The sequence below is a fragment of the Podarcis tiliguerta genome (assembly GCF_965153285.1).
Source record: "Podarcis tiliguerta genome assembly, chromosome: 14".
Classification (NCBI taxonomy): Eukaryota; Metazoa; Chordata; class Lepidosauria; order Squamata; family Lacertidae; genus Podarcis; species Podarcis tiliguerta.
Window position 1 is genome coordinate 36,557,038 of NC_139547.1, and position 26,273 is coordinate 36,583,310.

General features: G+C 43.0%; 1 protein-coding gene across 3 annotated transcripts; it reads right to left on the reverse strand.

Annotated features, from left to right (window-relative positions):
- Positions 1-1,136: 1,136 nt before the first annotated feature.
- On the reverse strand, positions 1,137-26,273 carry CCNF (cyclin F). Of its 3 annotated transcripts, none has more exons than XM_083412440.1 (18): positions 26,191-26,273; positions 23,964-24,009; positions 22,389-22,543; positions 20,582-20,688; positions 19,247-19,314; positions 17,623-17,816; positions 15,243-15,296; positions 14,338-14,442; positions 13,620-13,697; positions 12,738-12,889; positions 11,143-11,307; positions 9,421-9,544; positions 7,757-7,937; positions 7,506-7,593; positions 6,153-6,252; positions 4,251-4,375; positions 3,417-3,586; positions 1,137-2,897 (listed from the first exon to the last, which is right to left on the reverse strand). In XM_083412440.1, the coding sequence occupies exons 3-18, from the start codon at positions 22,491-22,493 to the stop codon at positions 2,461-2,463; spliced, it is 2,253 nt and encodes a 750-aa protein (XP_083268566.1). In that variant the 5' UTR covers positions 22,494-22,543; positions 23,964-24,009; positions 26,191-26,273; the 3' UTR covers positions 1,137-2,460. The 3 variants fall into 3 exon arrangements, with proteins under 3 accessions (XP_083268566.1, XP_083268565.1, XP_083268564.1); XM_083412439.1 differs by lacking the exon at positions 26,191-26,273 and adding an exon at positions 25,977-26,166 and having other exon boundaries at positions 23,964-24,144; XM_083412438.1 differs by lacking the exons at positions 23,964-24,009; positions 26,191-26,273 and adding an exon at positions 25,977-26,166.

The following is a 26,273-nucleotide window of genomic DNA, read 5'->3' on the forward strand; positions in this document are numbered from 1 at the left end:
CAACTGAAATACATGAGCAGGAAGATTTTTGGCTGCTATCCCAGAGTAACATTGGTACCAGTTGCCTCAAAAAGGGGTTGCACAGCTGGAAAAGCTAGAAACATGAAGCTGCCTTATAGTCAGACCATTTCTCCAACTTGCTCAGTATGGTATTGTCTATACTTGCTGGCAGCAGCATCAAGAATTCTAAATCCAAGTCATACCTGGATATGCCAGGAAATGAAACTGGGACCTTTTTTCTGCATGCAAAGTAAGGTCTACCACTTAGGCTATAACTCTTTCCATCAAAGCTATAGTCCATACCTGTTAATATAATTCCTCCAAAATATTTTCCAGTTTTTGGCTATGCAGAAAAGTCAGTCAATCTTTGTGTAAGATACCTGTCGCTTTCCCATCAAATACCAAGAGCAAGTCTGCTGAAGTACTGAAAAGTGATTGTTTGGTAATAATTATTCCCTGAAAATAGCCACCCACGTAACCTACAACCCACATGTGAAAATAGATACCCCCACCACTGGGGACAAATACGTTCTAATATTTTACTTTAAAAGTGGGGAGACAGGTACCACCTTAAGAGAATTCTGTAATGTGAGCCTTCACTCTCACCAAAACCACAGCCTAAGTCAAGTCGTACATCTCTGGGACATTTGCTGGTGGATCAGCATAATACCCCATATTTTGACGGCAGTTTAGCAACAAAATCCCCATGCCCCCCCCCCAAATCAGGTTGCTGAAATAACAAAGCTTAGGGCAACCAGGAATGGATTTGGGTATAGAAGGACTTTGAACAAAGATCACTTCTGGTACTCAAAACATACCTTGTGCTAAGCAGCTTCTGTGCAGGTAATTTCTTCCAGCTTTTAAACTGATTTTATCTGATGCAGCATACCTTAAGATACTGAATTCTGATGGGCAGCTAACAAACCTTACTGAGTAAATAAATGTGTCCTGTGTCTCCTTGCTATCCACCTGCTATGTTTCCAAGAGGTGCGGATCAATAAGCAAATTTATCATATACAGCAGCTTCTCCTTTGCCAGTGATAAGACAGTCTCATCTATGGAGATCCTCTTGTAGTTTTTATTAAACACCTCAGAGAACTCTCTGTCCACTGAATAAAGTCAGGAGTCTGTTATATTTTCAAAAAAATTGTTTTTTATAAAAAAACATCACTAGCCAACATGAACTGTCATTGACATTACCTTCTGAAGAAAGAAAAAAAGAAAGAAAGAAATCATTTAAGCCTGTCCAGTGTTTTTCAGATTCATGTAGTTAATTCCAAACACACAAGTTTTGTACCTGGGTATACATTCTAAGGAGGCATAATTGAAAGAAGGAAGCCAAACCTTATTTTGCGTCTCTGTTCAAAATCCTTAATACCAGTACAATTGTCGCAGAGGGTTGCAGGCACCATTTCAAAGTTTTGCACATGGAGGTGGTTCAGTCTAATGGAAGAACATTCAAGTCCACATGTCCAAGCTATTGGTTTCAGACTTTTAGTGTGATCAGCTTTGTAAGACGGGTGGTTCAATCCATAGATCCCATGAAACAAATGAGCTTTTACGGACAATGGGACAACTGAAGTGGTAACAGTTAATTCAAGTAAAATTAATTTCCATCATCAAACTTCTGTGTCGCAATAATTTTTCAAGCACCACTGCAATTATAGCAGAGGTAGAACCTTAACAATTTAGTAATCAAAGGGGCCTAGTATAAAGGAGCAGATAACAACAGAAAAAAGGGAAAGGAGAAAGAATATTGAGAGGAAAATAAGGAGAAAAATAAAAAATATAGGACACTTAACCAAATTATTAGAACATATTACATCTCCCACAGGTAGCTGTTTGCCGCTAGCTCACAAAAGCCACTATATTGCTTAATATGCACAGAAGGGCAAAAATAGCCCCCAGCCTTAAAACAATTCATTGGTAAACAGGATCACTTTGCTTCTTAGTAAACTACAGTAGATGCAGCTGCTTTGAAGTAGCAGAAGCAATGAAGAGGCAGTGCAGATCTCAACTGTCAGACCAAATACTTCACAGGCAACAAAGGCCTCAGATGGGCCAAGCTCAACACCACTAACAGGGAAGTATCCACCTCTTGGGATACGGAAGAAAGGCATTAGAGCAGAGCCAAGAATGACACTGAACCTTAGTAAAGAATGCTTGATCATGTCATGGGCAGACATAGTTTACATGGAACAGAAGGGAAGAGGGGAAAGGAAGACTTTTTGCGGGCCATATTCTGCAGGGGAAATGCCACAATTATGCCTGCTAGTGCCTGGATCTTGTTTTGGCCACAGGATAATATGTGGGGAAGACAACAGCAACAAGTCTTGGGGGAAATTCTTTAGGTAAACATTCAGCGAGACCAGGGCAATGCACCTCATGAGCCACCATGTACAGTGCAGCCTTCAACCATGTTTGCACCTGTTTGTTGTTAAAGTAAACAGCACCAGGACATCAGAGGCTTAAGAAGCCCAAGTTCATCTTTTCTTCTTCATTGTACTCAGCCACATTTTTCCGTTTTGCTTGCCTTCTGCTGGAGTGTAAACATAATTTTGAGTCATGAGGAGATCCTCCTTTGTTCTTGGCAGGGCCCAGAGGCTGCACTGAGGTAGCTTTTGGAGATGCTCCAAAGTTGCAATCTATAGTGGAAGTAGGGCTGGTACTGTTGACAGAAGAATAGCCAGAGCTGGCTTCAATGGTGCCCTTTGGTTGGCTGTGGTGCATTAGCCATCCCTTCCCAGCACCTGGTGGGTCATAATTATTTAGGTCAAATGTAGATCCCTCTTTGGCAATGCTCTCTTCATCACTGGAGTCTTCACAACAGCCATAGCAGTGTTCTTCAGGGCCCGTACAGACCACAGTTACATCCAGAACTCCGCTTGGAGCTGTAACTATACAGAAAAGTTGGTTGAATAAACCCTACTAAAAAGAAATCAAGACTAATCTTTGTAGTGCAGTTTAAGTGCCCACTTTTTTTGCTTTAATTCTGTCAAAGTTTACCCTCTTGCAGTAAAATGCTAATGTTTAGCTTTGATAAAACAAAACAGTACCCTATTCTACCTATCTTTGATCAATTGATAAAATCAAAATAATTGGGTGTCAATTCTACCACCATCCTCTGTACCAATGCAGGTAAAGGTTGCATATCCAACTGTTCCCCTCAAACACCCCCCCTAAAAAAAACTCTTCTCACACATGAAATTAGCTTAGCAGGGCTAAATGCTTTTCAACCAATATGCCAGTTTTCTATGTCGAGCAAGGTTTTATTTCTGAAGCAAAGCATTCAAACATTCAATCTCAAGTATTACTATTCCACTGCTTGATTGTGTGCCTAAATTCAACCCCCACCCACCCCAAATGTCAGATGGTAATACCCCCAAATGACATACCACCTTCCAAAATAACCTTACCATCTCCCTCCTTCTCTCCTTCACTTTCTTGATCTCCTTCATAGCCAGAGCAGGAATCCAAGCTCCAGTCCAGGAAGTTGTCTAGAAGGCTCTCCTCCTGGTTGGACAGTTCAGCTGTTGGTGTCGTTACAAAGCTTCCCCTGTCTTCCTGGATGCTGTCTTCTCTTCTCCTGTGGAAAGAGTATCTACGACCATTAATAAAATACTCTTAAAAGGGGGAGAGAAAATGGGGCCTTGGATCAGCTTTTCCACAGTCAGTGCTCAAAGTTGAGTGTTATGCTACCCTACTTCTTTTCAAGCAATCATAAAACCATTCCAGTCCTTTCCATTAAGCACAACCAAGCCTAGCCTAATAGTAAACAAAACCACCACCACCCATTTTGAGCACTATCTATAGCCAGCTAGTTATTTGACACATGGAACCTTTTCTTGGCTGGACCTGGAAAGCTAGGAAGATTCCATTTTCAACTGTTTGCTGAACTGCCCAGCACTGATGGCTTGCAAGATGGCAGTGCAGTTAACACAGTAGACCACATGGCTTTGGATGGCAACTCTAGGAAGGGCTGAAAAAATTCCCTTGGCTGTAACTTCCAGAGGAGCTTCTGCCAGTCAGTGTAGACATATTGAGTTAGGTGGAGCTGGAATCCAGCAACATCTGGAGGGCCGTATGCTCTCCACCCAATAGATGAGCAATGCAGAGTAGCAGCTGTGATCCATGCTAGGGGTGGTAGAAGCCAATACTCCAGTTTGTACAAGGTTACAAATGCCAGAGGACTTGTCTAGTAGTCAGTGAATACCCCATCCATCCAGGTAAAACAGAGGGACCAGACTTGCCTTTTAGTTCTCTTTCCCGATGGAGAAGTGAGAAATGTTTCCACTGTGTTCATGTACAAGGAGTTGGGCTCTGGATCTTCATGTTTCACTCCTAGCAGTGAGCAGAGCTGGCTGTAATTCATTACCTAAGACAAATGAGCTCAGTGAGACAGTATAGCTACAGTCACACATGCTCTTAAAACTCATCCACTGATGCCATAGTAGTTTTCTGGATTTTGCCCCAGTCACCCTCCCCAACAAAACAAAAGCAAAGAAACCCTATACCACTCGACTCTAAAGTACTAGTTACAAGTGCAATCTTGCACATTTTTACTTGAAAGTAAATCCATTGATCTCAACTGTGCTTAGTTCCACACAAATATGGATAGGAATGAGGCTATAATAAGTTCAGCAAGAGGTTTTGTGGATGGAAATTGGCACGGGCTAGTTTTAATCAGCGAGTCTGCAAGTTAAGGGCAGGTTTCCAATGAACCTACTTTGGATCAGGTCTGTAAAAGGAAAATATTTAAAAATGGCATTGCTTTTTATTGGTGAATGGTAGTTTTTATTAAGTTCTTAAATATTAGATGGCTTACTGAAGGAAATGTAAAGTTATTTATCATTATGTGGACATCATGTTTTTCCTCCTAGGAAAAGATATACAGTTCTCTTCCCATTTTATTCCTCACAACAATCCTGTGGTGTAGGTTAGTCTGCCAGTCAGTGACTGGCCTACAGTCACCCAGTGAGTTTCATGGCTTGAATGGAGATCAGGACACTCGTAATCTAACACTTTATCTACACTAATATAGAGGTTCTAGAAACTTGCAGATTAACTATATTTTTAAATAGTTATGAACTCAACGATCAGCCACCAATAAAAATACACTATTTTAATTCTCCACAGTGTCTCCAGGGCCCCAGCACAGCATCACTCCAAGGATGCCAGAGGCATCGTGGGAGTACTAAAACAGTAAAGGTAAAGGTACCCCTCCCCGTACGGGCCAGTCTTGACAGACTCTAGGGTTGTGCGCCCATCTCACTCAAGAGGCCGGGGGCCAGCACTGTCTGGAGACACTTCCGGGTCACGTGGCCAGCGTGACATCGCTGCTTTGGCGAGCCAGAGCCGCACACGGAAACGCCGTTTACCTTCCCGCTAGTAAGCGGTCCCTATTTATCTACTTGCACTTAGGGGTGCTTTCGAACTGCTAGGTTGGCAGGCGCTGGGACCGAACAACGGGAGCGCACCCCGCCGCGGGGATTCAAACCGCCGGCCTTTCGATCGGCAAGCCCTAGGCGCTGAGGCTTTTACCCACAGCGCAAACAGTGGCTGTCAGCAAAAGTGCTTTGCTTGCTGCATATAATGGCTGCCAATCAGAGAAGAGTTTTTTCCTAGTTCCCTGTCCAGCAAGAAGCAACTTCTCCATTTCTGTTTTGGTAATAGGAAGTGATGGGAAGAATATTTTCCAGTGATTTTTCCATGGGTGGGGGGTGGGGTGGGGTGGGGGAAATCCATTTTATAAGTTTATTAATAACAATGAATAAATGGATGCTAACTATAAACACAGTATTAGGGAAAGTTTGCCAGCTTAATCGTTTTTAACTTTGCCTGCTAAAGGCTAGTAAAATAAGCATGCTGAACTAGATCACTCGCTAGCACATCAGAAAGTTTTCCAATGCAGACTGAAAAATTTTCAACACAAATTTGCATAGAACATGTCCCCAGAAGATCTGCTTTGTCACCAAGGGGTTCCACTCCAGAAGGTGGGCAGCCTATGACTCCACCAGACTTGCTGCTACCCATCCAACACATTTTACTGTGCTCCATTTCCTTCTAGATTTACAGTACAATCCTATAAAATGCAGTCCTGGAGTTCAGATACACTGGGACTCTCCCTTTCTCTTTCCCCTCAAAAGCAGTACCTCTTCTTTGCCAATTTCTTCATAGCGCTCATCTTCAAATCGTTGTTTCACAGCAGTAAGGGACACCTGCCTATAATCTTTTGGGACATCCTCATGGAAACTGGGAGACAGAGGGAGAGATTGTAAGTACGCCCCTTGTTTAGAGTCACGGGATAAATTTAACAGAACCACCAAGCATTACACAGAACCAATGGTTGCTGAAGTTTCCCTTTAGGTTTCCAAACCTGGCTTCAGACTCCAATTGTACTACTGACAGCCTTGCTCCCAGATCACCACGTGGGCACTGAAAATAGGAAGTGCCAGCAACCCAACTTGTCTTCTGGGAGAGCTTTCCAGCACTCACACTGGCAGCAAAAAGGCTTAAGCAGAGCCTATGGAGGGTAATTAGAAGAAATATCTATGGCTTTCCTTAGACAGAAAGCATTGGTTTCAGCCTGATTAGCTTTGTCATCACATCCCTGGTCTTTGATCCCCAATATAAGTTTTCAGGACTCACCACCCTATTCCTGTCACTGTAATTTCTTTTAACTGTATTTAGCATTATTTCCAGTTTTTGCAACCCACCCTGGGAGCTGCTGGTGAACAGTGGGTAACAAACTGAAAGATGCAAATAATTATCATAGCAATGCTATTATTATGGGTCTGTCTGCGTGCAACGTTTTCTAAACCTTGGTTTTGAGCCTTGCACTTGCTTAAGCAATTAGCTACTCCCCCTTTCCTGCAAACCAGCCTGTTTTTACACCTGAGCCATCCATCTGCAGCTTGCACTTGCCCTCCACTTCAGGAATACAGACCAGCTTCAGGTACTTCTAATCAGAGAAGCCAAAGAGGAAATCTGGACATGGTTTTGCATGCAAAAACATGTACCTTAACCTCTGGGCTCCAGTCCCTCCCTCCTAAGTGGAAGACTAAAATGTATGTTGTTGACACAGCTGAGGATGTGATGAGAGAGGATGCATCAGCTTGTGCAGGAGGAAACAGAGAGGAATGAGGAGTTAACCCTTTACTATCTGCTTCATTCCCTTCTTGATGAAGAACTGTATAAGCCTTGCAGTATGCAAATCTAGGAGAGCAGAAGATGCTTTTGTGGCCTGGGTGGGCCAGGCTGAGGATAAAGCTTTCTAAGCCCCCTACCCCTGCTGTGAACACTATACACGCGTTTTAAGTGCCCCAAGTAAAGCACACTCTTGAGCTGGCAATCAGACCAACTCATTACTTCAGATGCTGTCTGTAGGAAGTTCAAATATTATTGAAGCTGCATGTTCCAAGTGTGCCAATGAATATTTTGCAACAGCTGGGAAGACTAAGCTATTATGGCTCCCCCCACGGTATATTGCTACCCCAGTTTTTTACCATTTTTTGTGGATATTCAGCGCACAGGGTATCAGTTCTTCAAGGGAAAACCCTGTGGCTTCACATAACTGGCTTGTCCAAGGATGAGCTGGAGAGAGAGAGAGAAAAGACATGAACAAAATAACCAATATTGCTCACTGGTCTCTAACACAGTGTGTTATTTAACTAAATTCTCAAATGAAAGCATTCAACATAGCTAAAATGGGACTATTCCCCAAAAGGTGCCTGAATTAATCCAGCAGGATTGTTACCTTGCTTGTGCAATACTTTGGCCAGCAGCAAGGCCGCTGCAGACAAACGGGCAGGAGAGTATATGCAAAGGCCTGTGTTTAAGAGTGAAAGTTCACAAATGAAGCTGTAGAGATGCACAGTTCTTCTTTCCAATGGGATTATGTTCAGCAGCACTTCCTTGTAGTCCAGAATAGTGGGTATCTTTTAAAAAAGTGGCAGAATAGAAGAAGTTACTTAAGGCCGACATACACAGGAACTATGCAACACGGTGTACTGTTTCAGGAACACCCTCTTTGCTAAAGGTTGGCTATTCAATGCAAACAAAAAAAATTCTTATTAAAGTCACATGCATTTTATTATTTACATTTCTCTCCCATTTTTGAGGTGAGGGTTACTGGGTTTTGGTCACCAGAGTTTTGGGTACCAGAGTCTGTTAGTGAATATTAGAAACTAATAAATGGTAGTATTTAGATAATATTTAGGATACGATGGGAAAATGCAAGCTGCAGAACTGTGTCAGACAAAGAATTCATGGTTAGCTTATACAAACCAGCATGGCTGGACTAGCTAAGTACCTAGCCATTAAGGGACATTGGCAACGCAAAAGAACTCTTCTCCCCAAAGAGTGGATAGAGACAGAATTGGCAGGTTGGCAAGGCGATGAAGGGTGCATGATGTCACAGAAAAATGTGTCCTTTTTGAAATCTAAAGGTGTACTGGGAACAAGACGGAGGAAGTAGGCAGAATTCCATGCAGTGCTAGCTGGAGGAGGCTGCACTGAGACACTGGTAGCCATGACTGACTGCTGCTTTCAACCAAGGTTGCTGAAGCTAGCAGAGGGGCAATGAGAGACTCTTGGGATATGATGTTCTACACCTTCCAATGAAGACTCAGGTATACATATGTGTACAATAAACCATAAATCAACTCACTGCCATATCTTTATACGTTCCAAGATGTACATCAAGAGTTGAAAGTCAGCTGGAAGACAATCAGCCACCCCAACTCAAGGCTCTTGATCCAGCACCGTTTTATGCTAAGATAAGGGATCATTATGAACACTAACTATTCCCAAATGTATGCCAGAGCACATTGGTGTGGGTGCAGGTACCAAAACAGATAGAAGCAAGGGAAGAATGGAAAAATAGCCAAATATTAATTATGAACTCTTAGTTCAGGAGGCCAAAGGCCTATCTAAGCAAAGCTTTCACCAGCCAAGAGAAGGCCACCAGGAAGGGGACTAAGCAGGTCTCCCTCAGAAGAGTGTTCAGGACATGGGCACAACCCCTGAGAATGTTCCATCCAAGCAGAGGAAGTTCTCTCCAAAACTTGGGAGGCAATATTTCAGTCCACAAGAGAACTTGTGAGCAGACCTCAGACTTGTTCAGTCCCTCCCCTCAAATTACAGGGCACTATGAGTGAGCTGAACGAGTTGTCTCTCAACCCTGCAAGATAATCTGCTTTCCAAAAGTACAGATAATCTAACTATTCATCTTCATCACCATCAGGAATATATCAGGTAAGAGGAAGCCAGGAGCAATACAGAATTACAAGAGGAATATCCCCTAATTTGCAAGGTAGTTCACGGAAAAGGCAAGGTAAAAAGCAGACCAGCATTTATTTAGCCAGCATTGCATTAATGGCAGCTAGATTATAAAGGTTTTCACCATCTCTACAAGCTTACCTTTATCTTTCCTTCCAGGGCAGAAATTATCTCCCCCATCATCCTGACAAGATCTTCATATTTGTATGTGTTGTCTGTTAACCAAACAGCTTCCCGTATTGTCAGAATCTCTTTGCTGATAAAACTGTAACAAAAGATGGATTATCACCAAGGCCTAAACACATAGTGGATCTGTTTACTCATCCAACGCCAGATAGAATGGACAAGTCTCTTTCTCTGTGTGTGTACACACATTATTTAAAGAAGCAGTTAAACCGGTAGAAGCTGATCTGCTGGTCTGATTTGTAAGGTTACACTGGAGAGTATCTGGGAAATGTGAAGAAATACTTTTAATCTCAAAGCAGGAATGCAAAATACCAGTGGTGGGCATCAGCTCTGTGTGGTCTCCAAATTACAAGGCAAATCAGGGTAGTTTCTCAGGTTTCTGAGTCAGATCACACTGTTGACAAGGCATGTCAAGGTGGATCAAGGATTTCCTAAGCTTCTGAGGGGCAAAGTAGCCTTGGCTGCCCTAAACAATACACAGTAATTGTTTCCCCCACACTGAGAAATTAAACCAAGCAGACTAAGGAAACGATCATAGCTCAAGAAGGGAGGACAGTTCTAACTTTTAATCACAGTTCATTATTTTTCCAGGGCACTCCAGTCAGTTAGTTTGAGATCTCCACTGTATCTCCCAAAATCAGTTAGGGACAGCACCTCACCTATGACCCTTGGGGCAACAGGTGCTTGCTGGAGGTGTGACATTTTCCACACACCCGTCTTTCCTGAGGACCCATGCTGCCCCACCTTATGGTTCCATTGTACCCATCCCCAGTGTGGTCTGCCCTGTAGGAGAACAACAGCAGCTGTCATTGTGAAATTGAGCAGGTTCCATATATTCAGAAGGAGTGACCATGCCTGCAAATCGCATACAGCTCTGGTAGAAGATGAAGTCACCTTTCCTTTGTTATTAAAAAAATAACATTTTAAAAGTGCCCTGTAGCTAGCAGGGTGGATAAAAATCAATGATTTAAAAAAAATAATGGATTTTTTTGTTTGTTTTAAATTGGATTTTTTAAATAAAATACTTTTGGAGGAAAAATCTTTCTAAAGATAGTTTTCTATTTAAGTTACATTATAGCCCAAAGGCTATTTACCAGGAAATAATGATTTGTTTAAGTATTTCATATCTGCTAAAACTCAGTCTAAGTTTTTTTAAAAAAATGTTTAACCACATCTGTTAACAACATGGATACATATGCTATAATGTTATTACTTTAGTTAAATAAAATGTTATTAAGGAAATGATTTTTTTCTCCTTCCAATAAAGTACAGCAGAAAATTGTCCAAATATAAACAGCTTATTAAAGCTCACAATATTTCCATAATTATCTATCTATGTATTTCTAATAGTATAACCAAATCAGTAATTTGATATAACTGTAAAAACTACTCTGAAATTTTATTCCAAAAAGGAAACCTTCATCTGGTTGTAAATATTAAGATTATACCAGCAAGAATGAGTCTTTCTGTAAAAAAAAAATAATGATTTAAATCAAATCTTACTGACATGTGATTTAAATAGTGATTTAAATTGATTTGATTTAAATCAAATCCACCATGTTAGCTATACTGCTACAACTTTCAGAAAAACTTTGCAGACCATAATTTTGTCCTGTAGGTACAATCCTCATTAAGAAGAGCCAAGCCATCACTACTGCCAATAGTCAAGTTACTCACCGTGTACAAATAACCATGCAAGCAATCCCCAAAAGCTGAAGACAAGCCCGGGATACAGGTCTTATTTTCAAGTACCGGTCCACACACCCTACTGTCATATGGAGACAGAGGCTTGAGAAATCCTTCATGGTGGCCACTTCTACCAGCCAGTCAATCAGAATGTATCTAAACAACAGGAGCAGCCATTTAAAAGCAAGCAGACTATAGCTGAACTATCAACTTCATTCAACTACATATGTGAGTTGCTGTTCCTCCAAAAGGAGCTGGGAGCAACATACGACAGAAGAGAAAACAAGACACGGGATGAATAAAACACATGCAAATAACTAGGATATAACACAATGTTCTTTCATTACAAATAATTATAACTAAAAATTGAACATGCTGGGATCCTCGATTGAAGCCACATTTTAATCCAATACTAACAAGAGAATGAAGCACATCCATATTTAGGCTTGGAGGAGTTTTTTACAGGCCAGTAAGTTTTCAATCAAATCTATGAGTGCTTTTTGCCATTTAAAGTGTTGTTGTGGGATTGCGGGGGGGGGGGGGGGGAACAATGCCAGACAAACCACCACTAACTGGAGAGCTTAAATGCTATATCGTAAGTAATTCTCTTTTAAAAGCAGATCACTGTAGCTCAGGGGTGGGGAACCACTGGCACCCTAGATGTTGCTCAACTACAACTCCAGCAAGCATGGCTAATGGTGAGGGGTGTTGGGAGTTGTTGTTCAGCAATATCTGGAGGGCCAGAGGTTCCCCACACCCATTCTAGCTAATAGTTGATGTAAGCGCATTAAAGCAGTGGGCAGAAACAATGGGAGGGGGAGATAGCTTACGGCTTTCCTTCCACCGAGTATAACACATAGTTGAACCAGACCGAAGTAAACTCAGCTCCTTAGCAGTTTAAAATATCTTTCAATATCTACTAGTTTTTTTTAAAGTTACTGTATTTTTCGCCCTATAGGACGCACTTTTTCCCCTCCAAAAATGAAGGGGAAATGTCTGTGCGTCCTATGGGGCGAATGCAGGCTTCAGGAGAGCTGCAGCGCCAGCCCCACAAGGTAGGGGGACAGCGGGGAGGCGGAACGCCGCCATCCCGCTGTCTCCCGATGTGGTTTGGAGGCTGACAGCAGGGAGACGTGTGCTTCTCCCCACCGCCAGCCCCGCAAGCTCCGGGGACAGCTGGGAGGTGCAGTGCATCTTCCCGCTATCCCCGGACCTGGTCTGCAGGCGGGCGGCGGGCAGAAGAGCGCTTCTCCCCACTGCCGGCCCCACAAGCGCCTGGGGGGGAAATAATTTTTTTTCTTTATTTCCCCCCCAAAAAACTTGGTGTGTCCTATGGGCCGGTGCGTCCTATGGGGCAAAAAATACGGTATATATTTGTTCACGTGTGTCTTTTCCTGTAGGTGGCAGTGCTTCCCCCCCAAAAAAGAGCAATTAAATTCCCAAAAAGAAAACCCACCCTGTAGCAACCTAGCATTCTGCACAGCATGCTATGGAGAACTATAATACAAGCATCTGGCAAAAACAACTTAGCAAGCAGCCTTTTCTGCTTCAGCAAACAATTCCCTCAGCCTGTCCTATGACTCTACCTCATTGTCTCGTTCATTCCCTTCTGAACAGTGAAGATGCTCTGCTTGCTGAGAGGGAGGGAGGCCTGGAAGAGCTGAGACACCATCTCATTGGAGGCTTTTGTTTCCAGCCCTAGTTGGTTTCCATTCCCACAAGCTTTGGCTAGAGCAATCTGTGTAACAGAGAGAAAAAGAACACAAATCAAGAGGGAAAATAACTCATCTCCAGAAAGAGCTAGTTCTGCTTTTTCTGAGACACCAATAATTCAAGTAATAGTTGATGCACTTGGCTTATTTTAATGACACCATCTTCAATATTTCGGGGAAGGCAGGGCTGGGGACAATAACTTGTCCTAAGGGGACCCACAATAACTAATAATGCCTGCTTTGGTTCTTCCATTCATTCTGCCATCTGCAGGCACCATTTAAAAAACCGCCAAAGTACACAATATAGCATCACTACAAGCACCGTGGGAAATTAAAATAGCAGAAAACTTCTCCCACCCAGTCAATGGTGCATTGGCTCAGGATCCCACTGAGCAGCACCATGCTACAGGCACAATCACATCTCGAATCCGCCCTGAGGGGGAAAGAGTTTTAAGTGTGGCCGCATTAGAATCAGCATTAACTGTTCCTAATGAAAATAAATTATGGGACCACCTGAACCTCAAGTGCTGCCTGAACCCTTATATCCCAACTAGATCACAGAGGTCATCTGCAGGAGTGTTATTCCCCAAGTTGGCGAGACTCGTGCGACAGCAAATAAGAAAGAGTATTTAGTATTATTGACCCAGTATTGTGGAATACTCTGCCAAGAGGGATTCAGCAGGTACCTTCTGCTTCAACACTGAAAGCAGTTGGACAAAGTGGGGAAAAACAAAGATTCAGGAGTGACAGTCTTACCTGGGCTTCCCAAGAGCCCTTGGCTGCATAATCCCTGAGTTTCCTGAGGCTTTGAAGGTATCTACCAGGGTCTGACATCTACAAGGAGGAATGGAAGCAAAGTAAGATACTGCATATTTTGTGTTATTAACAAACTATCTTCCTTTTTGTACTTCCTATACAGCGGTACCTCGGTTTTCGAACGTCTCCGTTGATGAACATTTCGGTTTTCGAACACTGTAAACCCGGAAGTAAATGCTTCGGTTTTTGAACACGCCTCAGAAGTCGAACATGCCACGTGACTTCCGTATTGAGTTTTCGGTTTTCAAACGTTTCGGAACTCGAACGGTCTTCTGGAATGGATTAGGTTCGAAAACCGAGGTACTTGCAAATTTGAGGACCGCTGTTCAGAATTAAACTGGGACTCCCAAAGACACACACCACTTTCTTAGCACTGATACAGTATTTACTTGGGAGATAGACCATGATTATGCACTTTTATTCTATCAAGGTTGTCATCACGCTCAGCCACCCACAAATGTACACATCAGTTCTCAAAGGGAGAGTTCTTCCAAGCACCCAACCAAGCCATGCTACTGCCTTCATTCCATTCTTCTCAACATCAGCTGTCTGAGTAGAGTTTTTTTCTCCTACCAGCAGCTATAAGACAACCATCTTTTGCCTGGCTCTTCAAGCCTTGTTTACCTGCCAGTATGATATTAGTGTCATATATACTCACAGAAGCTTTTCTGTTATTTTCCCAGAGGAGGTAGGCGCTGTGCAAGCATCCCTGCTTCGATGAGTTCTCAAACATTTCTAGAGCTTCTTTTCTTTTCTCTTCATCCTGTGAATAAGGGTGACATTTATTTATCCCCAACTATTCAGTTACGCCCGCACACAAAGCCACTGAGATCCAGTGTTCTCTATAATGGTCTCAGCTGCCAGCCCCTCCAAGGTTTAATGATTCCAATAACTGAGAAGCCTACAGTTCGGGAGAAACTGCAGCCTAAATAATTTGGTGAGCAGCATGCAAGGAAATGCAAGAAGCCCCTGTTTCCTGCCTTCCAAACCATTGTGCAAGCTTTAACTCAATAGCGTGATCCTATACGTGCCTGCTTAGAAGTCTCATTGAGTCCCAGGCAAGTGGGTTTAAGATTGTAGCCTCAGAAGCATAAAAGAAGAGAAAAAAGTACATTTATGTTTAGAGACTGTGCAAGATTGTCTCTCTTTATTATCTGTGCAAGTATTTCCTATCTGTAGAAAAGATATCTAAAAAACCCCAGTCTGGAACAAGACAAAATTGGTTGTTCTAATCTTTCATATTTGATCTTACTAAGCGTAAACATAACATGGTTTATATCATGATCCAACACTTTCATTTCCGGCTGCATAGTCCATTTATATCCCACCACCACCACCACCACACCCACTGTCCGCCTAAAATGACAAAAACAAATATCAGTTTACCAAGAAAACAAACTTAACCAGTCAAAACCATTTAAGAATAAGGTACAGATTCAACTGGCTACAGCAATCAACAGACACTCTGTTAACATGGCTTGAGTAGTTGCAAATACAAAGTCCCACAATAGATTTGGTAAATTTGGCATGGTAGGACAGTCACAATGGGGGTGGGGAACTTACCTCAAAGAGATTTAGGACTTTAGCTAGGCAATACAGAATTGATCCTCTCTGAGCCTAAAAGAAATGGAGAAGGGTATATTTGTTATAAAGAGAAGCCAAGTAGCAAGCATCTTCAAAGTTGCCCCACATAAGTTTTCCTTCAAACTTCCAAAGTCTGGTGGATCCCTGAACTCACCACTTTTGTAACATAACAACATGAGATCAGTTTGCCTACCAGATCGCCTTACCCCAACATGTGCCCAGTCAACCATTTGATCGGTGGAACCACTACAGGTGCCACATCATACCCATCCCATATTTGTAATAAATATATCATTAAGGGTGGCAGCACTTGCACTTGGGAACACCCTGCCTATTGAAATCAAGGAGGCGCCTTCAATGTACAGTGGTACCTCGGGTTAAGTACTTAATTCGTTCCGGAGGTCCGTACGTAACCTAAAACTGTTCTTAACCTGAAGCACCACTTTAGCTAATGGAGTTTCCTGCTGCTGCCGCGCTGCCGGAGCACGATTTCTGTTCTCATCCTGAAGCAAAGTTCTTAACCTGAAGCATTATTTCTGGGTTAGCGGAGTCTGTAACCTGAAGCGTATGTAACCCGAGGTACCACCGTACTCTTTTCAGTGCCTGCTAAAAACATTCTTTTTTACACAAGCCTACCCAAATGCTTAGAAAGTTAAGGTAATTTTGATTTGTTTAAGCATTTTAACTTTCGTATGTTTTTAAGTATGGTTGCAATTTTTTTATCTTTTTGCAAACCGCTTGGAGGCTGTTTTTATTTTTTTTATTTTTACAAACAAATGGCATATAAATTTCATGGAATAAATAAATAATCCAGAAATACACTTAAGTCAAGGAGCTATTTTGCGGAATCAAGCAACAATGTTTGCAGTAAGTTACCTGAACTAGCGGGGGACAGCAAAAAGAAAGCAGGTTTTTCCCTTACTAATTCCTACTCTTTTAAGTAACCACTTGTTGGTGAAGCAGATCACTTCCTTTCAGGTTTTACTTCCTTCTTCCTCCTCCAGTTCATTCAGTGTGAGCTACCATGTGGTAGTGTTACCTTCTTGGGTCCATATCAGCTACAAGCAAAACGTATACTTAGAATGGCTTTGTTTGCCATGAGTAATAAACCTTGAGTTTTATTTATCCTTTCAACCAGCAGTCTCACCAGACTATTTCTGAACACCGCTGCAATATGTTCACCAAATTCCCAACACTGATGAAGGGGAACAGCATGCCTGCTCAGGGAGCACGTAGGATCAGTGCTTAAGAAGTTCTAATGCAGAGTCTGAGCAACTCAAAGGAAATTGGAAGGAGCGGGTGAGGCCCCTCATGGCATCAGTGGGGTGCCTAGACTTCATTAAGAGGAAACTATTAACTGGCTCAGGAAAGAAAGAGGAACTGCAGGACCTGGGGGGATTTGGAGAAGCAGTAACCAGGGCATGTTCACGGTTCATGGGCAGGAAGAGCTAGTGTTTAAGGATGCAATCATATACACACTTATCTGGGAGTTAGCCCCACTGAAATCCATGTGTCTTATTTCTCCAAGTAGATGTACCATATTTTTCGCTCTATAGGATGCACTTTTTCCCCTCCAAAAATGAAGGGGAAATGTTTGTGCGTCCTATGGAGCGAATGCAGGTTCCTTGGCTTCAGTGATAGCAACGTGAAGCCTCTGAAGCACAGAGGGAACACTCCCTCCATGCTCCGGAGGCTTCGCATTGCTTTCGCTGAAGCCTGGAGACCAAGAGGGGTCGGTCCATGAAGCCTTTGGAGCGCAGCGCGAGTTCCCGCATAAATCATTTCGCATAAATCCTTGGCTTCAGCAGAGAGGGAGAGCTGCACAGCGCCCCTTCAGTGAAGCGGGAGGAGAAATGGAAGGAGCTCCGTTTCTCCTGCTGCTTCGCTGAAGGGGCACTGAGCAGAGAGGGGGAGAATTTTTTTCCCTTGTTCTCCCCCTCTGAAACAAGGTGCGTCCTATAGAGCAAAAAATACGATATACAGGATTGCACTGCAAGTTAGTTTGCTTTTTTCCTGCTACCAATGGAAAGTGGGAACCAACGATGCATATCTTCCTGATATTTGAACTGAGCCCTGTCTAGGCTTTACAGATTTTCACAGGCCATTTTCATGGTGGCTAGAAACATGACTTTTTTTTTTAAAAAAAAGGAAATAATATTCTCAGGATGCTCTGTTGTATGGCTTGCAAACTCCACCCCCTACCCTCAGAAAGTAAGCACTCAGGAAAATTAAGGTGCTGTGTCTTTGGCTAGAATGACTAATCTTTCCCTCTGCAACAGAAGCTTAAGTCTAAGGTCTAAGTCTAAGTCTAAGTCTAAGAGAGATCTAAGTCTGAAAGCTACAAAATAAGCCAGTTTACTTTTTGCTGCTGACACTCTGCTTTGAGGCTCTCGTAGACCACAGCTTTACAGCAGCTTCCACTCAGAGACCAAGGTGGGCGAATGAAAAGCCAGACAAAGGGGGCTGCGAAGGTGTTCAGACGTTCTGCCAGGCTGAAGAAGCGAGATGCTTTTAACCCATTCACTTCTGCACGACCCTCATCAGAGACTGATACTGAAGGAGTAGAAAGGGGAAAAGTTTTCTTGAAACATGAATTGTAGCAAAGCTTGGTTCTCTATACTACTACTACTGTCTCTATGCAAGCTGAAAATCTGGCAGTAAATGTCGGAAGGCCTACTATCCTTGCAACCCTTTTTCTACCTGGCCTGGGAGAGCAGGATCTGACTGACTCCAGGTACAAAAGCTGAGGCTGCTAAACAGGCTCTTGGGCTGGGTGTTTTGTTGTGGTGGGGCTGTTTATTTTAGATCTTGTTGGGATTTATGTGGAAGTTAATCAGTTTGGATGTGTATTTTTTAATGTTGTATTTATTCCAACACTGGCTCCGGCCTGGTGGAATGCTGTCTCTTGAGACCAGGGCCCTGCGGGATCTGATCTCTTTCCGCAGGGCCTGTAAGACAGAGTTGTTCCACCTGGCCTTTGGCTCAGAATCAGTTTGATTCCCTCCCCCTTTTTCTTTTTCCTTTCTCCTCCTATGATGAGATTGTTCCCTAATTGTTTTAATGTTGTATCTTAATCTTTTAAATTGTATTTTAATCAACTTGTTTTTATTATTAGTTGTCAGCCGCCCTGAGCCCGGTCTTGGCTGGGGAGGGCAGGGTATAAATAAAAATTTATTAATATTATGATTGTGTATGACTGCTTTTATGCTGTGGTTATGTGCTTTTTCCATGTTGTGAGCATGGTTTGAACTATGGAAAGCTGGCATACAAATTAAATCATGTACGTATGTACGAAATTACCGTACATAAAAGAGTGCACGTAAAGGACCAACACACCATGCAAATAGGCAACGTCAAAATGGAAAGAGAGGCACCTATTCAAGTGTTGCTGCCATTCAGAACATAAGAAGAGCCCTGCTGGATCAGGTCAATGGCCCATCAAGGCCAGAAGCCTCTTCACACTACAGCAAACCGGATGCCTATGGAAAGCCCAAAAGCAGGAGCTGAGTGGAACAGCACTACTCTGCCCACCTGGTTCCCAGCAACTGGTATTCAGAGACACGATGCCTCCAACAGTGGAGGGAGAACATAGCCGTTGGGGCTAGTAGCCTTCAATAGCCTTGGCCTCCATGAATTTCTCTCTCCACTTTTAAACCATCCAAGCTGGTGGCCATAAATTGTTTAAGTCCAAACAACTCTTAGCAAACACAGTACAGAAAGGGATAGTTCCCTTGATATGAAAATTGCAAGACCAGCATTTAGGACTATATATAGCCAAGTCTACAGAACCCTACTGCCAACTTCTTACCCTCTAGCTTATTGTTGGGGAACCTGTGGCCCTCCAGAGGCTGGATTCCAACTCCCATCATTAGCAACAACGGGGGGGGGGGGGGCAGGGGCGTAGGCTTCCCCCTCCTGCGGCAGTTACACCATACTCCCAAATATTTTCCATGCATGCATTTCCACGTATACCCATGACTTACAGCCTTCATTGTAGAGGTAGGCAATGCCCAGCTTCACAGCAGATTCAAAGTTACCCTTTTCTGCAGCCCTGCACAAATATAGAGAATTTTATTGGGGGGGGGGGGGGGAATACAGGTTTCTGAAAATTCCGGATTTTACCAAACACAGCTTAGATTCAATTCAGAAATTGATGATACAATTGTCACTTATTCCACTGCTTGCTAAATAACCTTCCTGAGAATGCATTTTATGTGCCAACTTCTGTTCTCTGCCTAACGAAGACAGTGAGTTTCAGTAAAACCTGGTGAGAGATCTGAGTAACTGTTGGATTTGTGTTTTGAAAGAAAGGGATTGCCCATTGCTTCTTTGACCCAGAATCGTATGTGTCTATCTGAGACCAGTAGCACCTGGCAGAGACCAGTCAAGTCTGCCACCTTTATTTTGATACACACCTTCTCTCTACAACATCCAGCTAAGTATCTGTTCTCAGTCTTCCCCTCCTTTGTGTTAACATCAAGGCTGATCACTATTTTATGACATTTTGGTTGGTCCTAATAAAAGTACTGTCCAACTGAGGTCTTGGATTTTTCCTCCATGTGGCCCAACACAGCTTCCTTTGATTTGTATGTGTGTGAACTGACATCCAACCTGCAACACATCACCACTGCCCATAAGACAAAGCAGGGGCAGATTTTAGTATGTCTGCACTCTCCATGTTTCCTCACTGTAAACTCAAAATACAGGTAGAAAGATTAGACCTTCTGCAGTAAGAGTATGATACCCCCAGCCTCCAATTAAACAACATGAAAGCACTAGATATTTACTGCATTTATACTGCAAAGAGATGGATGCAGTGTATTTTGTCTTAGACACTCAAAGAACAAATGGATTCTACCCATTGTAGGGGGCGGGGAGAAATCCCTCTATCTCCGAAGACAATAGTACATATTTTACCAGAGTATCCTAGAGAATGGATTGATTCATTTTTGTATTATGGATGAATGCCAATACGCTGTTTGCAGTGAAATACAAAGCAGTGTTTGTCCATCAAAACATAATAGCCTCCAAAATATAGGTAGGCAAGAAGTTCCACACAGAGGGTGCCACTCCTCAGGTCCTTTTCTTGCATTACTTCAGCAGTTTGCAAAAAAGATAAGCTGAAATATCTGCTTTTTCCAGAGAAAGAGATCTCAATTTAAGGCTCTGAATTAAAGGGCAGACAAGCACACAGAGCTCTCGAGTAGCGCAGTTCATGGCTGAATAGTTGACCACCACCCCCTGAAAATAATAAGTGTCTGATCTTTGAACATCTAATTCTCCTTAATCTTGAGGTTTCTAAAATTCGTAGGAGTTACCTTTCAAACATTTTCAAGTTTCTGGGAGAAGGCCACACATCTTGAAAACTTGCACAGGCCCAAACACTAGCATGGTTATCTACAAGGTACTTAAGATGAGAGTGAACCTAGAAGAGAGACAAGCAGGTAATTACAACAAAAGGGCTTCAAAATGGCCCTGCTCACGGTCAATTAACCCAAAGACGGTGGCACAGCATCACACTTTCCATTTTCAGGCAATGAGGTCCAAGCTAGATATTATATATCAGGGGCTGTCAGCATGGTGCCCGTGAGCACAGTGGTGCCCTTGAAGTCTTTACCTGGCACCCCTCCCACCCACTGCCCCCTAACTCGTTAGGTGGTGACGACAGTTACCTTTTTTCTTCCTTGAAAGGTTCATAAAACTAAAAAAGGAAGTTGGAAGAATGACACTCTTTCCCACTTTCTCTCCCAGCTTTATGTGCTTTTCAAAGCTCAGATTAATTCTACTGGATTTCCTGGAAACTGCATGTGCAAATACTCAGAAATCCAAATATGCCTGTGGGTCTAAAAGGGCTGGCGACCCCTGTGTGAAATGCGTGCATTAAAATGTGCTTGTCTTTTCTGTAAAGGAGAAGGCAGACAATCAGGACTGTGACATGTAGGGAGGGGGAATCAAACCTCCTCCATGCAATGCTGTGGGCAAAAATTGCTCCCTCACTCCAACTCTGTTACTTCCTGTGAAGGGTGAGCTGTTAACCATATTCCCATAGGACCCTTGCCACCAAATAAATGAAGCATTAACACTTAATTCACAGTATGAACTAATTTAGCCCTGAAAGCTAAAGACGTTCCAGCTTCCAAAAAACTATTACATAACTCCAGAGCCCCAACAGATGTTAAAATCCTAATATGAGGACTCAACTTTGCTGTGACTCCAAAAGACAGAGCAATCCACAACAGACTTTAAATTCGGTTCAGAAACTTGACTTGGGGAACATGCAGATACCCACGTGTCAGTAATAACAGGTGGCCAGATCATATAACATTGATAGTGCACCATCTGCACTGGGTTTCTTAAACCAACTGAAAGGGCTCGTTTTAATGGTTAAAAGCCCCAAACGGCTTGGGTCCAAGTTATCTGGAGAACAACCTCCACCCATACTAGTCTGGTTGTAGAGAACAGGAGGAAAAGCTTTACTCCAACTCCCATCAGCTTCAGCCAGCATGGTCAATGGTCTGGACTGATGAGAGCTGTAGCCCAACAATATCTGGAGATATTCCCCAGCTCCAGGCTGACCATTTAGGATTCATTTTTCCTGTCTTTTAATGATTTTATTGTTAGGCAGCATTATATTTTAATCACATGCTGCCTTGGGAGGATTCTGCAAAGCTATGCTAAATAAATTACAGTATTTTTCCATGTATTGGACGAGGTTTTTTTGACACAAAAATCATGTCAAAAAACTGGGGTCATCCAATACACGGATAGTGGCACGGGAGGGAGATGCCACTGGCTGGCGGCACGCAGCTCCCCCCATGCTGCTGCGCATGGGAAGCACTCCCTGGATCATTTCCTGTGTGCAGCGGCATGGGGAAGGTGCCCTCTGGCCAACTGGCTGGAGCGCAACTTCCCTCGAGGGAAAGACTCTCTACCTGCGTGCAGGAAATGATCTTGGGAGTGTTTCCTGCCCACAGCTGTGTGGCGGGAGAGGCTCAACAACTTTGGGCCATCTCCCCTCATTTTCTTAAAACTGAGTCCCCCAAAATGGGGGGTGGGGTGTCTTATACATGGGGGCATCTAATAGATGGGAAAGTACGGTAGTATTCCTGCAGGGGTTAAACTTACAGCTCGGAGGGAAAGGATGTCTTCAGCAGGCAGCCCCTTAAAAATATGAAACAGAACATCTTCCGGGAGGCACAACAGCGTCAGGACTCTGGGTCTCTTCCTCATTCTTCGCTTCGAAGGGACAGAGAAGCACCTGGAGCACCTGCAGTGGGTCACTAAAGCAAGCGCAAGGTATTTCATCAGACAAGAGGTGCAAACATAGAGGCATGCATCAGAATAAAAATCAGCACGTCTGTGGCTGGCAGTACATTTTGTGCTCTCCTGCAAAGAGGGAGGACAGAAAAGACCACATCACAGCTTGTTCCAGCTGGACTCTATGCACACAAGTTCATTTATGATAAACCACCCTGTGGGAAGGGTGAAAAATGGCTCTTTATATACCAGTATTGTTTGTTGCTTGTTTTAATAACGTAGCTTAATGTTTGGCAAAATGTTTGGGACGATTTGTATGTGAAAACGTTTTGATTTTTGTTTAATGACTTAATATTTGTTTGCAGCTTTTCCAACAACAGTGCTGAGCCCAAAGCTCAAAACAGCAACATCAGTATTAAAAATTACAAACACTGCAATCCTATTAAAACACAACATATAAATAATGCAAAAACCAAAAGAATTATGTGGCAAACGATACAGCCAAGTACAAACTGATAGTGATTCAAAATATCATAAATAGCTACTGAGCACCAGCTCTGTGCCAGTTGATAAAAGCAGTAAATAAAAGTGGGATATAAATACTACTACTAATAATGCAACGTATTTCATCGGCTCAGAAATGTTTAGGGTGAGATATTAGGACAAATAAGGATCAGTATTCTTAGCCTGGGATATCAGTAACATGTAATCCCCAAAACTGTTTGGCTGGTGATTTGTAGAGTAGATCACTCCATTCACACATGCTTAAGAATGTGCTGCACATTTAAAGGATATCAACTCAAGAGAATTACAGTGCAGTCTTATATAGGTTCACTCAGAAGTTAAGCCACATTGAGTTCAAGGGAAATTACTCCCAGGTTTAAGAGATAGTGTGGTGTAGTGGTTAGAGTGTTGGACTAATATCTGGGGGTCAAGGGTTCCTAGTCCCCACTCAGCCATGAAGCACATTGGGTGACTTTTCTAAGCCTAACAGACCTCACAGAATTGCTATGTGGATAAAATGGAGGGAGGGAGAACCAGGCATGCCAGCTTGATCTCGCTGGAGCAGAGGTGCACAACCTGCAGCCCTCCAGATGTCATTGGACTACACCTCCCATCACCCCTGATCACTGGCTATGCTGGCTGGGGCTGGTGGGAGTTGTAGTCCAGAAACATCTGGAGGACTGCAGGTTGCGCACTTTCTTTGGAGAAAAGGTGGGATATAAATGTAATAAATACGTGCATACAGGATTGCAACTTCAAGCATCTCTTGCACCATCCCATTTAAATCAATGGGATCTGAAACATGGAATGGCACTGTAATGCCATTTCTTACTTTCGTAAATAACCATAGACAAGCAAATAAAAATGTTGCAGAATGTATGAATGGCACAAAGAAAAATTGCATAATTATACCATTGGGAGTCAAAATGTAGCACCCACCTGTAGAAGCAGAAGTGGTTACTTTGCCTGCCAAACTATCCTAATTCTGTATGAAGTTAATAGATATATGCTTTTATACAAAAAGCAAAATATTGATTTAAAAAACTAATCCACTTTAAGAGAAGCTGTTGATAGAAGTTTCCTCTTCTTTTTGATAACAGTTTTAAGTTATTCATGTAACCTGCATAAATATCAGTACAAAAATTGATCTGTTGTTTTTGTCTATGAAGTCTAAAAACTGTTGCCCAATTAAAATAGAATGTTGTGCTTCTGACCCACAAAACACAAGAGAATTAGAACAATTCTCTTTAAAATTGCTTTAAAGAACCCAGGCATTTTTCGATTACCATTTTTCAGACAGAATATCCTACCCCAACACTTCTGCCTCCTAATAATAATAATCCTGGCTTTTAAAACTACCCATTGCTTTTGGGTCCGATGCGGGGGATCCAAGGGACCGCAACAAGCACGAAGTATTCTGCAATTGTGTTTCATTCACATGAAAAAGCCTCAAGCCAATCCCCAGCCACTGCATTCAACTCCTGCCCCACTATAGGCTCCGCTTCCTTTTTAAATCCACCCGCCCAAATTACCGAGGCGCCCTCTCCTTCAGATTTACATTTTTTTTAAAAAAATAAACCCCGGTTTCGTTTTGTTTTGGGCAAAAACAGGAGAAAGGTCGGGAAGAAAACCTGAACGTGTGAAGCAGGTCCCACTTAGACTGCCTAAAAACAAATTGCTTTGCAACGCACAGCCTGCGCGAACAGTTGAAGCAGTTTGAAGTTTTTACTAGCTGAGCTAGCAAAACAGAAGCCATTTGGGGACAATTCTTTCACACATGGAAGGCGAGGTTAAGATAAACAGTTAACTAGCAGTCCCCACTTTCTATTAGCCTAGATACCTTTCCACACCATTCATATTTTATCCATCATTCCAAAATTTATGTGCCTAGGACTTCCGGTGTCTCAATGGAAAGTATGTACAGTATAAATGAAGCCAATTCAGATTCATGAAGTGTTATCCTAAATTGGCAGACATATATAATATGCAAATATATGGGACAGGGGGCGAGCTGGCTAGAACCCGGAATGAGAATTACTTGGAACTAAGCCTCACTTCCATTCTGAAGGAAATCAGCCCTGAGTGCTCACTGGAAGGACAGATTCTGAAGGTGAGCCTCCAATACTTTGGCCACCCCATGAGAAGAGAAGACTCCCTGGAAAAGACCCTGATGTTGGGAAAGATGGAGGGCACAAGGAGAAGGGGACGACAGAGGACGAGATGGTTGGATAGTGTTTTCGAAGCTAGGAACATGAGTTTGACCAAGCTGCGGGAGGCAGTGGAAGACAGGAGTGCCTGGCGTGCTCTGGTCCAGGGGGTCACGAATAGTCGGACACGACTAAACAACAACAAACCTCACTTATTTTCTTCTAAATAAGGGCTGGCTCCCTTATACAACAGGATTTCTGAGTAAGGACTGAACTGCTAATCAAGCTCTAAAACTAATAGGACTTAATTAGGCCCGGAACTAGTATCCTGTCATATATATCAGTGGGTCCATTTTAAGCATAGCTGTCTTGATCCAACCCTGCGCTAGTATAGAACTGAAGCCTTTAACCATACGATCATATGTTAAACCTGCTAAGAAGTACGGACCACTAGAGTAAAAGGGATTTACTTCCCTAGTAGTAGTATTTTGGGCTGCACCTCTTTCAACGCTTACATAGGAGAAATCCCCCTTCAGCAGAGAGGGGGCATTACTTTCCTGGCACTACTAACCAGGATTTTGGCTCAGTAGCTCACAGGTAATCGCTACGGATAAATCCCTGAGATTGTGACCAACTCCTCATTCATTATTAGTTACTAATTGGACCCCCAAACCCCAATTTACACGAGCAAAATGGAGGGAACATCCAGGTTTGCTCAGCAAGATCTACGGAGCAGCCCCGTTTAAAGACACCCACCCACCCGCAAAGGCTACCCAGGCCTGGCGCCCCGGGGATGGGCACTCACCACCCGCTTTCATTCCCGCTGCTACGCCTGTATCTTCGGGGAGCGCAGAGTAGCGCGGATCTACCGCCAAGTAGCTAATTCGTAGTAAGCGCCAATACGGCGAGTGGGAGGAGTCCCAATTAATCCCGCCCCTTCCCACTCAAACTCTAATTCAGCAAAAAGAAAGCGCCTTCCTTTCAAGCCTAAGCCCCGCCCCGCCTGCGAACGGACTAACCAATCGGCTGCGAAAGCGCAAAACCTGAGTCCGAACCCCGCCTTTTCCTTCCTTTCTTTTAAATCCCCCGCTCCCCGTGCATC